Raw genomic sequence first — 14,888 nt, forward strand, 5'->3', positions numbered from 1 at the left:
TGCTGAGAAAACAATGAGGCCTAGAAACTCACATTAGATTATAATGAATACACTGGAAAAAGATATACAAGTTAAGAGAAAATTCCAGTTAGAGATTGCAAGTGAACATTTTGCTTCTAGTTCTTTGGTTTCTGGTGACTTACAATTACTAACAGAGCTTTCAACTATCACATGGGACTCAAATCCACCAAATGCCTGCTGTATTTCATCAAAACCCATAATAACTTCTCTAACATTTTTGTGCTTTTATAATTATGATGTTGTCTTTTTCAATTTTGAATTGAGCATAGTTAAAGTTCTACAGTTTTCTAAAGGTCAACCAAAATCAACACTGCTGAGAAGTCTTCTATGCAAATTCTGCAGCTGACAGCAGCTTTAGCTGGAAACAAATTCAATGCTGTCCACAATCCAGGCACAAGTGGCTGAAAGTCCTCACTGTGACCACCTAAGTTAAGTAAAAATACTTATACTAAGAAAATATTTTCAGTAACCACACTCAATGACTGTTTTTCAGGCAACCTTTACTAAACCTTCAGGTGTCTTACCCTCAGCCAGCTCTCTAGCCAAAATCCCTAAAAGAATTAAACTCCTAAAAATGCAACTGAAGTGTAAGAAAGCTTTAGCCCTGTAAAGAAAAAAGGGCAAAATGCCATGACATAAAGTCATGCCATTTGACACAGATCTTGTTTCAGAGATTAACCATCCATTGCACCACCTGGAGCCCATGAACACTGCTCAGTCCCTCAGAAACAGCTGAGCTAAAACCATCTCTGAGTAACTCCACATTTGGCAGCTCTGGGTGCACTGTCCTGTCCTTCCTGCACAGCACCCCAACAGTTCCTAAAGGAGCTTCCAGACAACATCATTCAGGTTTAGTAAGAGTCCCATTTAGATTCTCAGTCAGCACACAGGAAACCACACAATTCCTTCAGTTTCACCATGAAATCCAGACCTGTTCTCACCTTTCTGACATCATCTGCTCCAAATCAACACCCTCTCTCTGCTGATACTCCTTCAGTAGCTTATCTGCATGATCTGTGTCAAGGAAACCCATGTAGTCTTCCTCATCCACAACATTCATGTAGAAGGGCTGGAACACAGGAGCTGAACCAGCCACTGCCATCACCATGTCCTCACTGGCTGCAGGATGGGTGTCCTGGGCACCTGGGCCATCCATGTCCTCACTGGCTGCAGGATGGGTGTCCTGGGCACCTGGGCCATCCATGTCCTCACTGGCTGCAGGATGGGTGTCCTGGGCACCTGGGCCATGGGCAGGCTCTGACAGGTGGAGCTCTATTACACTGGAATCCTCATGTTCCTTGGGGTCGGTGGTCAGAGACAGGGATGACACACAGACACACAGACAGGCAGACAGACAGGCAGACACATGCACACCCGGACTCCATGTGACAAACTGTTGAGCTTTATTGTTGAGACCCTTCTTATATAGGAAGTTTGAAACTCCTGGCTCTAGGCAGCTCATTGGCCTGAGCCTCCCACAGCCCAGCTCCTGAGCAGTGAGATGCCTGCAGCACTAAGTGGAACGTGGTAAGTGAAGGTCCCAGTCTGTCAGCCCAGGACTCCAGTGCCACAGAGCTGCTGGAGCTGGCATGCACACTGCACCTCGCTGCTCACAGCTTCCTTTAGGCCAAGCAGCTCAAGGGAGGCACATAGAGCTTTGTGAGCCTCCCCAGGGGCTGAGGTCATTGCAACACGTCCAGCCCCAAACCTAAACAGGGCAGTGCTGCTGGCCAGGAGTTTGTGTTTCTACAGCTGGACATCACTTAGAGCTTGTTGGCCGCTCTGTTTCACAGATTAAATCTCCCTCCTTGCTGATCAGGTGTGCAGGTTACAAAGATCAAACAGCAAAGAACATGCTATCTCAATTCAAATTTGCAAATTTCACACTTAGCAACGAGATGATCTGAGAAGCAGGACTGGCACAGGACAAACATACTTGGTGACCACCTTGGAAAGGCAATTTTGTAATAATGGACAATAGAAATTAACTTCAAAAAAAGATTAAGGCTTTTTTTTGACAGAATGTGAAGAACAGAACAGCAGCTGTGCTTGCTGAATAGTATCAGTAAATATGCTGCTAACAATTTCTTCAACTATAGGTGCAGCTGGGAATCTGAACCAAGTGATCATGAATACTAAAGCCATGAAATAAAATTAATATATAATGAATAAAATAAAATTAACATAATGGAAGTATCTGCTGTTTAAATGTAGCCTATTCAGTGTGGCCATGGTGTTATTCCTTTCCCAGCTCTTTGACAGCGTGCCAGTCTTTATGTCTGGGGTTTGAAATCCAGAGATGGACAGAACACTTCCTCTCCCACAGTCAGAAATGACTTTGTTATCATGTGTGCCTAATGAGAGACCTCCCTTCTACCCAGGACTTGTACTTACGGCTTTGCATTCCCAAAGACACGGCACTTCTTCTGTCTTGTTAGGATAATGATTTTTGTGAATGTACAAGGACAGACACATTGATTCAACAAACACACCACTAATGGGCATAAAGGCTGTGTCAGACCAAAACAAGGGAAGGGGTAAGAAATGTGTGACAGAACTGGCAGTATGCTTGCTGCAATGAGCTGTTACTAATTGCCACAACTGGTGTTCTTCACAAGTTGTGGAAAATGCACAAAAGGGGGTGGCCAGGTAGCACAGATGACACTGCTTGAGATCCACAGGTGTGCAAATGCAAGTCAAGCCAGAGGTGAGGAGGAAGAAGACGACACCTACAAAGAGTCAACACCTGCAGCAGGAGCTTGGGCTGTCCCTGTGAGAGCCCCCTGGGTGCTGTGGGATGTGGGAGCTGGGCACCAGGTAAAGGGGTGGTTGGAGTAGGGCTGTTTGTTTGTTTGTGCTCATGAGGAGAGCTCTCCTGCTTTCCTGGATTCCCACATTGTTCATTTGTGTCTGCTTCCATGTAACTTGGCAAAAAAGCCACTTCCCTCCCTGTGTGCCCTGACCCATTCCCCAGCTGTGGGAGGCTGGGGGTGCACATTCTGCATGTCAACAGATCTCCCCCCTGGTGGTGCTGAGCCAACGACGTGCAGAAGTGATTTGATGGCTGCTCTGCTGCCTTCAGGCTATTTCCAGTTAAAGGAAGCAGAAAGAGTCTCTAGGAAGGCAACTGACCATGCTCCTCTGAAAGAAGAAGGCAATAAGCATATAAAATACTCTGACACTTATGGCATGTTCTGTATAGATAATTTCTTACAGATTTCAATTCATTTGCCCATTCCCATGTCATTATTCACTTTTGATATGCCCTGAGCAGGTACCATGGTCTGTCTGGACCTGGAAACATTGTGGGGTTTTTTTTCTGCTTGATTCATGAAATAGTGATTTTCAGTCTGACAAACATTCCAAATGCCCCTTGTTTCTCTCCCTTCACTGTGATTAGGGGAGCAGATTACATAAGAGTGAGTTAGAAGGGATTGTTACTCTGTATCCTGACAAACTCGGTTTGTTTGACTTTCCCTTGGGTTTTAAAAGCAAACTGTACCCTCCACAGCTCTTATAAATCGGTGTGTTTTGTCCTTCCAGTCTGGCTTTGTTTCATGAGCTGTTGCCAAAACTGCATTCTATGTTCTTTCAGTTTCTCTGCTGCCTTTTGCTCCAGGTCTATTCCCAGGTATTTTTCCTCCAGGTCATACAGGGGCCAATGGACCAAGCCCTCTCCGTTGGGATTTCTGGAAATAATAGAAGGAAAAGTTAGCTCTCTGTTTGCCAATCCATTGCTCTCTGACTGCTCAGGTTCAGAGCATTTCAGAAAACCAAGAGATGAGCCCAGATGATGTGATTCTGGTACCTGAATAAATGGACAGTATTTTATGAAAATGCTCATCAGTGGAACAGCAAAAGTCTAAGAGTTGCCATTAATTTGAGATCTAAACCTCCATTGCAGATGGAGTAACTGCTCTTAGATTTTTTATTGCCTCGTGTCTGCAGGTTCTTTTAAAAGATCATTAAGAAGAGAAATTGCTTCAATATTTAACTTAAATTCTGCCAAATTTCTAGGAACCACCATATAAGTAGTGCTTCAGGCAGGTAAGTATGTTCTGGGCAGCACAGACTAAACTTGAGCTGCAACTAGCATTGTGATTCTCACCCGTTTTTAGCAAAGTTGGTCCAGTATCTCATGACAGTTCTGCTCAGTTTATCTTCTTCTTTTGTAGCACCTCCTGCAAAGGGAGAGATGAAACAGCCACATTAGAAAGGAAATAATTAGTATCAGTTATATCAATTGCAACACTTCTCCTGGTTGCCCTGAGCTGTTGGGAGTTTTTCCTAGGAGAGACCTGCAGATGAATGATGTAATGAAAAGTATCTACTAGTGAAGACAGAAAATGTTGATGCTCATTATAATGCTTATGATCTATAAGTTATACTTATGTAAATATATTGTTTATAATGCTTCAAAGAGAGAAATTCTGTTCTAAAGCCCTGCAGTAACTGAAATGAGTAATAATGAGGTTCTGAAAGGAATAAGAAGTAAGCATGGGTACAACACCTGCTAAGAATGGCTTTCCAAAGACAAAGGCAATCTCAGCTCCGTGATCTGCTTTTACAAACTCTGGTACCACACCTTCCACTGAACTCGGTCGATGTTGGAATTCATAGAAGTAGACTGGGTTGCCAGCATCTAGAGGATACAGAAAACTGCTGCTTTGAGAGCTGAAAATACCTGCTCCAGAGATGATAAACTTCCATGAAAAACTGTTTTGGTGAAATGAAAACACTGCCAGTTCTCTGGATAGTGAAAAGTGCTGCACACTGGCCAAACCAGCCCCAGACAGAGTTCTACAGCTGTTGTGAAGCTGCTGGCTTACCTCTGTGGTATCTGGCCACTTCCACAGCTGAGATGACAAAGTAGACATCTCCCATTGCATCCAGGAGGCCATCTCGGACCTGAGCAGGGCTTTCTGCATGCCCCATGTACTCCTGGTACACTCTGTCTACAACTTCAGATGTAAAGCCCTGAAACAGCAAGAAAAAGTACTTGTAAGGATGAGTATTATGAGGAGTAACAGCAGTGAGTGAGTGTGGCATCTGCACATCCCTGGCAAATCCTCAGCAACAGCTTTCAGAGAAAACCCTCAGCTGTGCCAGAGTGTGGCTTGGAGCTCAGGATTGCAGTTACACAGCTCTGGGTACGGGTGATCTCAGGGAAAAGAGGGATGCAAGATCAAAGGATCAGCCACCTTCAGATAAACAGCAGTCAGTGATGCTGATTGTTCTCTCTACTGTGGAAACACCTTCATAACAGCACAGAAATCCTGCTGGATTCCATAAACTCCATTGATTGTTGTAGCTGACCATAATTTCTCCCATTCAGAACAAGCCTGGGCTCTGCATTTCCAAGTCCATGGTGGAGGTTGGTGTCATGGAATGATCCTTGTAAGTACTGGCCCTGCTTCCAGAGTCCTTAATTCTTACCTCTTAATCTGTGTTTCTCTAGGTAGCAGTTTCAGGAGAGCACAAAGGCACCACAAAGCCAAGAGATTTGTACATTACAGGGAAGCAAAACCTCAAGAAACCTGAACAAAGGTGTCAGTGCTCCCCAAACCTCTCGGGCTTTCCTTTCCAGAGCCCAGCTGCTGCTTTAGGAGTTGTGTCCCATAGGTCTCCTGCCATACCTGCTGGCACTCTGCACGTCTTGCACAACCTGGGGGTATCTAAAATGTCCCAGGAGACCTGTGTTTAGGTACTCCTGGATTGCCACTGAACTCCTTTTTAAGAAGAGGGGCATTTAGGCTGGAAATGTAGAGAGTATTTCCAGTCACTAGAGGTAACAGGAATGCAGCACATCTGTGCCCATGTCTGCCCCAATTCAGGGAGCTGTCCAGCACAATGGCATTTCCCTGTGAAATGTGTCCCTCCAGGGGTAATAACAGCCAGAGCAGCACAGCAGCAGCACTGGGTTATTCTGTATGGATATGGGTTATTCTGAAACTGGTCTCTTACCTTATTTAATTTTGCTAAATTGCTCTTTAAAATTTGACGTGCAACATCTTTATCCAGACCATCCACGAAAGGATATTTCATTGCCTGTATGATACAGAGAATCATACTTAATAAAACAGCCTCTATTTACAAAATGATGTTTAAATAACAACAATATAATTCTCTTACCATAGGAATTACCCATCCGAATTCACAGTTATTTACTCCTATTATGTATGGGACCTCATTCATTGATTTTTCAGATAGCAATTCCTTGGGACTTTTTGGAAAAAATGCACCATCTACACAAGTATTGATCAAAAAAAAATCCTGAACAAAAAGAGAATAAAGAAAAAGAAAGCTTCATTAAAACATTCATTCTGCCTCTTAAAGAAGTTCAGATTTTTACTGCGGTTCCAAACTGAAGCCAAATGTGTATACAACAAATAATATTATCCAAGCCATGTTAAATTTTTTTTCTGACTGATTTTCTGCACTAGGCAGGAGGTTCTCTGAAGATATTTCTATTGTTTGTGAAGCAGAAGTTATTATGTTGAATTTACATTTTTCTTAGTTCAATATGGGCATGGATGTGTGGAACAGTGGGGAAAAACCACTTCTGTATTGAAATTTTATAGGAACATAAGCATTGTGATAAGAACTTTTAAGCAGGACATAATATAGGATTTGATTTTCAGTTCTCCAGAATCATCTGTTCCATTTTCTTTTCCTTGCCCTGGGAGAGCACAATAGCAAACCACAGGTGATTCCAAGTGCATGCAGAATGGAAGGGCAGGAACCTGTTTGCAATTTTCAGGCAAGGTGTCATTGCACACCTGCAATGCTGTCATGTCCTGAAAAACCAAGAAAAGTCACATTTTACATCCACTTCAGGTTCGAATATTAAGGCCCACAAAGAGCTTTTGTTATGCAAACGTCTGAAGTGTCATTGAAATGCACAAAGTATCATTTCACCTACCATTTTCAGTGTTATCTGTAGTAGTTCTTCTTCTGTTTTTCCTCTCAAGCATTCAACCATTGCAGCGGAACTGGACTTTTCACAGCCAGAGGCAGCAGCAATTTTCTGCAAGCAGTGAGAACAAACAGTTTTGGACACGTTTGCTGTGTCTGGCTCTGAGACAGTGAGTCCAGCAGGAGCAGGCAAAGCTCTTGCACAAGGGCTGCTGGAGCCTGCCTTGTCCCAGCTCCAGAGGGAGGGCACTGGATGCCCTCACAATCCTTCACACCATGAGCTGGGCAGCAAGGGAAAACCTCTTCCTTCAGCCTTTTTTGATACAGAAATATTCTAAGACAATTGTGGTAAATAACAGGCTGGGCTGAGGAGGCTGGGTGACATGAAGGAGTTAGAGAATAAACCATCTGCAGGGGAACAGAGAGCTGTCATTAGAGAGAGCTGTCTCTTATATCCCAGGTTCCAGGTTCTGGAAATTGTTCCTTGTAGTAAAGGAGTAGAAGCCTATAGTTCTCAAATTAAAAAAAAAATAAATAAAAACTTGTTTATTGGCAGACTAAAAGCATCAAACAGGAGGGGAAGAGAAGAGTATTCAGAAACTGATACAATTTTCCAGCCAAAAGGTGTAAATGGACTCTTCTTGAAGACACTACATATTAGATTTTTCATTTACATTTCTTTCTTGTCTCTTTGTGGATATTTGGCTGTTTAAATAGCAACACATCCTTAAACATGTACTGCTTGCACACAGAAATACTGTCTTTAGTGTCTTCTTTGATTCACAAGGAAGAAACCATGTTTCTATATTTTGGACAGAACAGCTTAAGATACACCTGTGAACTACCTGGGAAAAGGAATTAAAATTACCAGTAATACCCACTTGTGCATCCTCCTTAGGCTGGTCAGTGAACAAGCCCAGGGTTACAGTGCCACTCTCTGAAATGGCCTTGTGGAACAAGCCCTTGGCCAGGGGAGATAAGACCTGTGAAAAAGCAAGAACAAGCATGTCAAGCACTGTGTTCTAGCCAGGGATTTTGGATTTCAGTATCAGCAGTGGCCATTTGGAGTATTTTGAAAGCCCATGTGGTAAGAGTGACTTTGTGTAACCTCTGACCATAGTCCAGCTGTGCAAAGTGCTTTGGCAGCACTCGCAGGGATGAGGAGTTCAGTGCCTTTCCCCTCCCACTGCACTTTGCTTCCAAAGCTTCCTGGCACCACCCTGCAAGGCAGGTACAGAGGGAATGTGCCCAAGGCAGTCTGCTCTGCTGCAGAAGGGCAGGAAAGAGCTTCTGGCCAGAGGAAACAGGGATTTGTGTGCCATGTACAATGGAGCCTGGCTGGGCTGTGTCATCTGTACCAAAGCGGGAGGGACGGGACAAGGGCAGCGTCACAGCCAATGTGCTCTGTGCTGGAGTAAAGATGTTACACAGTCACTGGGTCACAAACTGCAGGGCTGCATCAGCTACCAGGACTATTCACCTCCATCACTTTGCACAAGTGGCTGTCAAAGCAAACAGAAAATGGGCACGAGCCACAACTCCTCGTAAAGGACTTTGCTCAATGAGCTTAGACTGTGTGTTTTTTACATTGAAAAAAAAACCCAAACCAAGCAGAAGTCAATTCAGCAGATAAAACATGCTGTTACTTAACTACAACCTTGGAGTATGAAAATTAAACATATTTATCATTCAAAATCTGTATTGTTTTGCTGTACTGCTGCCTCATTGTTGTCTCAAATACCCAGGTGATGTGTCACTGTAACACCATCCCTTTTCTGTCACTGACTTCTCATGCAGATTCTGAAAATGGATGGAGGGGTTTTTATCCTCTAAGTAATTCAAGTTCCATATTACTGTGAACTTACAAGAGCAGAAACACTGATTCCTCCTGCAGACTCTCCAAAGATGGTGACAGATCCTGGATCTCCACCAAAATGCATGATATTTTCCTGAATCCACCGAAGAGCTGCTACTTGGTCTAAATATCCCCAGTTACCTCGGGCATGCTCATCACCAGTGCTGCAGGGACAGAACAGCTTTGTTCAAATGCTCAGTGCAGGCAAAGAGGCAGAAGGAAATACAATCTGTGGTGTGAGCAATCATCTGCCATTCTCTACACAGAACCTCTCTACACAACTGACAGATGAATGGCTCGGGAAGCCCTGAGACTGGAGCAGCAGCCCCACAAGAACAGATCTGGAAGCTGCCTTGGGACTGGAAATTGTCCCCAACGCTTGCAGGTGCAGTTCAGAAATGTTTCTTTGCATAAGCAAGTCTTCTGCACTCCTCTTTACAAAGGCTTTGCACACATCCTTTTGGAAATCACTTTGGCAAAACAGATCAACCAACTTACCTAAAATATCCAGCAATACCTAGTCTGTACTGAATTGTTACAACCACCACGTTGTCAAAGGCTGCTATTGCTGAGCCATCATATGATGAAGCTGCTCCAACAAGTAATCCACCCCCATGGATCCATACTAAGACCTGGGAAGAGAAAAACGGGATCAACCCAGCACAGGTAAGAGCCCCCGGTGATAAACACTCATTATAGCCCAAGATATAATATTTTGTGCTATTTCAATCCTGACTCTTTCAGAATACATTTCAGATATTGCAGAAATCTTCTAATTCTAAGGCCTGCAGGTCTACAAAGTGGCACTGATTTTGTTAAGTGCCTACACTGTGTCAGTGCCCTGTGACTTTGGACAGATCATTTAGATTAAATCTAGCGCTGCTTAGTTACAATGACAATACAATTTTACTTGTAAAACAGGATTTTGTGTCTCTTTCCAATTTCAGCTAATATTTGCTGGGGCCAAGCATGTGAGTTGATCATCACTACAAAAGTGCCCCTGCACATCTGCTCATGGCACAGGTTGATTGTTGGCTGTCAGATAATTTTGCTCAAGGTGTTATAAGATTTTTGCTTACAGGCAGCTTCTCCTGTTTTCCTGTAGAAACGGGTGTGTACACATTTAGGTACAGGCAATCCTCAGACACTCGCAGAGGAACTTTCTCTTTTCTGTTGGTAATCATATCTGAAATATTCTGTCCTTGTACTTGGTCTTGTAGACACCTAAATAAATGGAAAGTAACAAGCAAGAGAATTCACTAAAACCAGAAAGCTGTGAAGAGAACTTTTTTGTACTTCCACAACAAAGTGCCAACCAGAAACCAATCTCTAGCACACTTCTATATTGGTCACATCTGCAAACATACTATTTTTTTGCTTTTAGTATGTTTTTTTTATTTGACTAGTCATTAGTGAGATCTGTAAAAATAAAGCCTCTGCAGTACAGAGTGACATGTAGATACACTTTAGCATGTTTCAAGATATCACAGAACTATATCACTAAATACATAAGGTGTGGTGGCTTGCACGGGAGGCATTCATGGAAGTGCTGCAAAGCTTCTAGCCCCTGGAAATCTGTACATGTTTCTGTGATGGACACGTGTTAAAGACAAAGGAAACGCAGGAACTTCCTCGTTCTGCTCCCGTGGGCACACAGGTGCCGGGGTCGAGCCCTGGTCGTGGCCCTTTCCTGGGGCGCCCACCCCATCGGGGCTGGCCCGGGCAGGGGAGCCGTGGGGCCGAGGCCGGCCTGGGCCGTGGCTGCCATTTCGTGCTGCCAGCCCGGGCCCAGCCGAATCCACCCGCCCCCAGGAGCAGCCCCGGGCCGGGCCAGCTCGGCCAAGATTCTGCCACTGTTGAGGTTCGGCCACGACCCCCGTAGAGGGGGAGGAGAAGCCACCAGCCCCCCCAGCCACGGCTCTGGCTGCAAGGTCCCGAGCCCAGCCATGCCAGTGACCATCAGCAGGCCCGGGCAAGACGTTTACTTGTTCAGTGCTTCCATCCTCCCACATGTGAGAGAAAATAACAAAAGGCAATGTGGAGGAGCAACATGAAGACACATAAGTCAGTGAAGAAGTCCCAGATGGGAGGGATGAGGAGATGCCTTGATCCTGGGGCTGAAATCCTCTTGTAAAGCTATGGAGAAAAGACTTTTTCACTATAACGCATGAAGGTATGGGGAGTCAAAAGTGTTCAAATTGTAGATATTGAGCAAAGGCCTCCATACTAAGTAAGCAGATATTAAAGTAGCTGTGATCCTGTGAGAAGTTTGAACAGAGAAGGAGAGAAGAGTGATGAAAATCCTGTGCCCCCAGGAAGAAGAGGATTTCTGAGATAGATAGTGAGAAACTTTGCCTTTGAATAGGTCACTTTAAAACAGTACCCCATAAGTTGACATGGCCCATGACCACAGCTGTGGGAAAAGCTTGTGGAAAATGGAAAGGATTTCATGATTGCAGATTTCCAGAGATGGCTGCTATTCATGAAGAGAGCCACAAGAGAACTGTTTTCTTGTGAAGAAGACTCCATAACATTAACAAGAGGAACTACTCTCTGTAAGTGAATTGAAGAAAAGATTATTCTAAAGGTGGTAAAATGAAATTTAAGGTTTTGTTTCTTTACATTGTCATTGGGAAAGAAAAGGTTCTGAGGAGAGGGGAAGGATCCTGAAAATTTTGTTCTGATTCTTATTACTCTTTCTTTTAGTAACTGTTAATAAGTTTTTCTTTATATTCTTTTAATGTTTTGAGCCTGCTTTGCCTTCCCCCTGGTCCTAGCTCACAGCAGAAAATGTGTGAGTGCATTTTACTGAGTGCAGTGATGATTGACCAGCACTGAACCCACTAAACTCACTGGGGCAATGGCTGGGAAATCTCAAACTGGTGAACCAAAACTACTACAGTATGGCTATAAATTACTTCAATGAAAATGTAAATTAATCATTTCACATCTCCAATAGCTTTTTACGTTGCGATGGTAGATATTAGGCTTGAGTCACACAACAAGTGCAGTAGGACAACAGGAGTGAGACATTTACAAGGTAGCTTAGGATTGCTTTGCATTTCCTATGTGCCCTTTTAAGCACTTGATTCAGCAATTTCCCCCTGATGTTGTATTCCAACATTTCCTCAGCTTCTTTCTGTCTCTGCTCCAGAGGTTTAAAGTGATGGGTAAGTGCTCCCAAGCCAGAGCACTGCCTGCAAAGGGCTGCTCCATCTCAGTTCATCACTGATGCCTGTGAAAGAGCAGCTTTTGGGAAAGAGCAGCTCACAGAGTGTCTTTAGAAATGCATCCACTGGAACAGCTGCAGGTGCAACGAGAGGGCACCAAGGAATGTGTCTGTGTGGATGGCCCTGTGTGCACATCAGTGCCATGGAGGTGCACAGAGTATAACATCTAGAAAGCTTCAGTGGTTTGATCATGGCCTTACATTGGTGGGTAGGAAGTGGCATCTCTGACACCTTCCCAAGGCTCCGGTGGCTGGGGTTCAGAAAACCTCAGGGATCCAAGCGGAGGCTTAGCAAAAGGAAGTCCCAAAAAGACATTTACAGTCCTCTCAGCTGTGTCCACTGTGAATGGGTAGCCTCGGACTCTCCCATATTTGGTCTCCGCTTCTGGTTCTCCTGTGGGACAGCAGCACAAAATCACATCATTGCTCTGTTTGGAAGTAATTGCTAGATTTGCTACTTAAATATACACCTTTTGTTCCCTTAAACAAGTAGTTTTTATACATAAAGCTTCAACAAACTCTCATCAGATTTAACAGTATGCTATTCTAATCTGCTATTTTTTTTACTCTTTTATTTTACTAATTTCATTACTAGTGTTTACTTGTTTAAATTTTAGATTTACTAATTTATTCTAACACATTTTATTATACCTTTATTAAATCATTGTAGCTGACATTATTTCAGCCTTCATTTTGATTGGTCTGTATGTACAATCTCCTTCAGGTATGTAATTTGCACTGTCTCACCACACACATTTTGGAGGTTGCACATAGATCTTAATGTTTTGTTTTGCGCTGGGTTGTTATGTAAAAACCCGATAGTTTGCTCTCATTAAGAAAAGACAATAATCAGAGAAATTATATTCCAGACCCTTGATAAAGCTTCTAACATAGCTAAAATAGTCTGGCACAAACAAATCCTGTTAACATTTAAGCAAGAATCATTTTAAGATCTGTGTGAAAGTTCAAACATCAAATTAGAGATGTGGTACTGTGGCTGTTTGGCCTCAGCAGGCAAGGTTTTGGGACAGGGATTTGATTTTGCTATTTGCAAAGAAGGCAAGTAAGACAAATGACTGAAAGCAGATGAAAAACTGAAATGAAATTACTGCTACTGCAGCTCAGTTTGTGTGCCTTGTTCAGCTCAGGGTTTGTGCCCATCTCTGCCCAGAGTTTTTGGTCATCTCGGCACAGGATTTCTGCCCAGCTCAGCCCAGGTTTTATGTTCAACTCTGCCAAGAGATTGTGCCCAGGTGTCCCCAGGGTTTGTGTGTATCTCTGCCCAAAGGTTGTGCCTAGGTGTCCCCAGGGTCTGTGCCCATCCCTGCCCAGGGTTTGTGTCACAACCTGCCTAAGGTTTGTGTCACACCCTGCCCAGGGTTTGTGTCACACCCTGCCCAGGTTTGAGCCCATCCCTTCCCAGGGTCTGTGCCCATCCCTTCCCAGGGTCTGTGCCCATCCCTGCCCAGGTCTGTGCCCATCTGTGCCCAGGTTTGAGCCCATCCCTGCCCAGGGTTTGAGCCCGTCCCTTCCCAGGGTCTGTGCCCATCACTCCCCAGGATTTGAGCCCATCCCTGCCCAGGGTTTGTGCCCATCCCTGCCCAGGGTTTGAGCCCATCCCTGCCCAGGGTCTGTGCCCATCCCTGCCCAGAGTCTGTGCCCGTCACTCCCCAGGGTTTGTGCCCATCCCTGCCCAGGGTTTGAGCCCATCCCTGCCCACGGTTTGAGCCCATCCCTGCCCAGGTTTGAGCCCTCTCTCGGTGGCCCCGGGAGGCAGCTGCAGGTGCCCTCTCGCCCTCCATGCCCGGGGCAGTGGCCCCGGTGTTTACCTGCGGCCCCCAGCGCCGTGCCCCCGAGGAAGAGGACGCAGGCCAGCAGCGCCGTGTCCCTCGCAGCTGCCATGGTGCCACTGGCCCCGAGCCGCTGCCCGGCCTTTATCGGCCCGCCCTGGGCCCCTTCCGCAAGGCGCACCCGGGCGGGCGGGGCCGGGCCCGCTGCGGGCCGGGCCGGGCCGGGCCGGGCCCTCCTGCCCCGCGGGGAGAGCCGCTGCCTCCCGCCGCTCCTCCCGAACGGCAGCGCCGCAATCCCGGCACAGCGGGCTCCAATCGCTCCGCAGGCCCCTCGCATTCCCGAGCGCTGTCCCGCTGCTGCAGCACCCCCGGCTGCCGCCCCAGGGCAGGGTTTGCTCGCCCTGCACTGCACACGGCCGCGGGCACCTCGACTCCAGCTGCTGACATCTGCTTCACTTGGTGTTAGATCCATCCCCGAGTGACGGGCACCATAGAGCCACGGCCAAACCAATACCCCTGGAAAGTGTACTTGTACCGAAGGAAAACTGAGCGATTTTTATTCTCAGAAAAGCCCATTTTCTGACAAAATAACCAATAGTAGAAAAATCCAGCTCTTCCTGCAGGCTGCAGGAGACACCTGTCACTCAGTTCTGTGTGCTCAGGGTTGGTTGGAATAGTGTTGCAATACAGTAACAACAACGAGATGAATTATCAGCTTTTGTAACGTGGGAGCAATATTAAGTGAGTGGTAATTTCCGTGGTAACTCTACATCTAAAGCCTCTGGAAAATCCAGAGGATTTATTTCAATACATTTCACATCCATAACTGAAGGATGATATGAAAAGGAGAGATTTTCTGCTCACATTGACTAGGAGGTTGTGTTTGTTTTATGCAAGCATTAGGCTCTACCTTTTTCTTTTTTTCCCCCCTGACTCAGTAGCTCTTGCCCCAGAAAGGCAGTTGTGCAATTTCAGATCATGGGACTTCTCAGTTGTCAGAAACAGCATTTCAAAGAATCAGAGGATATGATGACAGAATGGTTTGGGTTGGAAGAAACCTCAAAGTTCTACTCATGCC

At 45.3% G+C, this 14,888-nt stretch overlaps 1 protein-coding gene and 1 long non-coding RNA gene across 4 annotated transcripts; one reads left to right on the top strand and one right to left on the bottom strand.

Moving 5' to 3' along the window:
• Positions 1-1,882: 1,882 nt before the first annotated feature.
• Positions 1,883-14,162, bottom strand: LOC100225286 (fatty acyl-CoA hydrolase precursor, medium chain). Of its 3 annotated transcripts, none has more exons than XM_072934507.1 (14): positions 13,850-14,162; positions 12,222-12,411; positions 9,871-10,015; positions 9,290-9,423; positions 8,802-8,955; positions 7,818-7,919; positions 6,944-7,048; positions 6,765-6,818; positions 6,154-6,294; positions 5,986-6,069; positions 4,851-4,998; positions 4,532-4,663; positions 4,130-4,202; positions 3,193-3,710 (listed from the first exon to the last, which is right to left on the bottom strand). In XM_072934507.1, exons 1-14 carry the CDS (start codon positions 14,145-14,147, stop codon positions 3,536-3,538), a joined length of 1,935 nt encoding a protein of 644 aa, XP_072790608.1. In that variant the 5' UTR covers positions 14,148-14,162; the 3' UTR covers positions 3,193-3,535. The 3 variants fall into 3 exon arrangements, with proteins under 3 accessions (XP_072790609.1, XP_072790608.1, XP_072790607.1); XM_072934506.1 differs by having other exon boundaries at positions 12,222-12,414; XM_072934508.1 differs by lacking the exon at positions 6,765-6,818 and having other exon boundaries at positions 1,883-3,710; positions 12,222-12,414.
• On the top strand, positions 9,319-12,697 carry LOC121470573 (uncharacterized). Its single transcript, XR_005981631.2, has 2 exons — positions 9,319-9,457; positions 9,739-12,697. It is a non-coding gene; the product is annotated as an uncharacterized lncRNA (long non-coding RNA).
• Positions 14,163-14,888: the final 726 nt, after the last annotated feature.

Source organism: Taeniopygia guttata, chromosome 11 (genome assembly GCF_048771995.1).
Source record: "Taeniopygia guttata chromosome 11, bTaeGut7.mat, whole genome shotgun sequence".
Classification (NCBI taxonomy): domain Eukaryota; kingdom Metazoa; phylum Chordata; class Aves; order Passeriformes; family Estrildidae; genus Taeniopygia; species Taeniopygia guttata.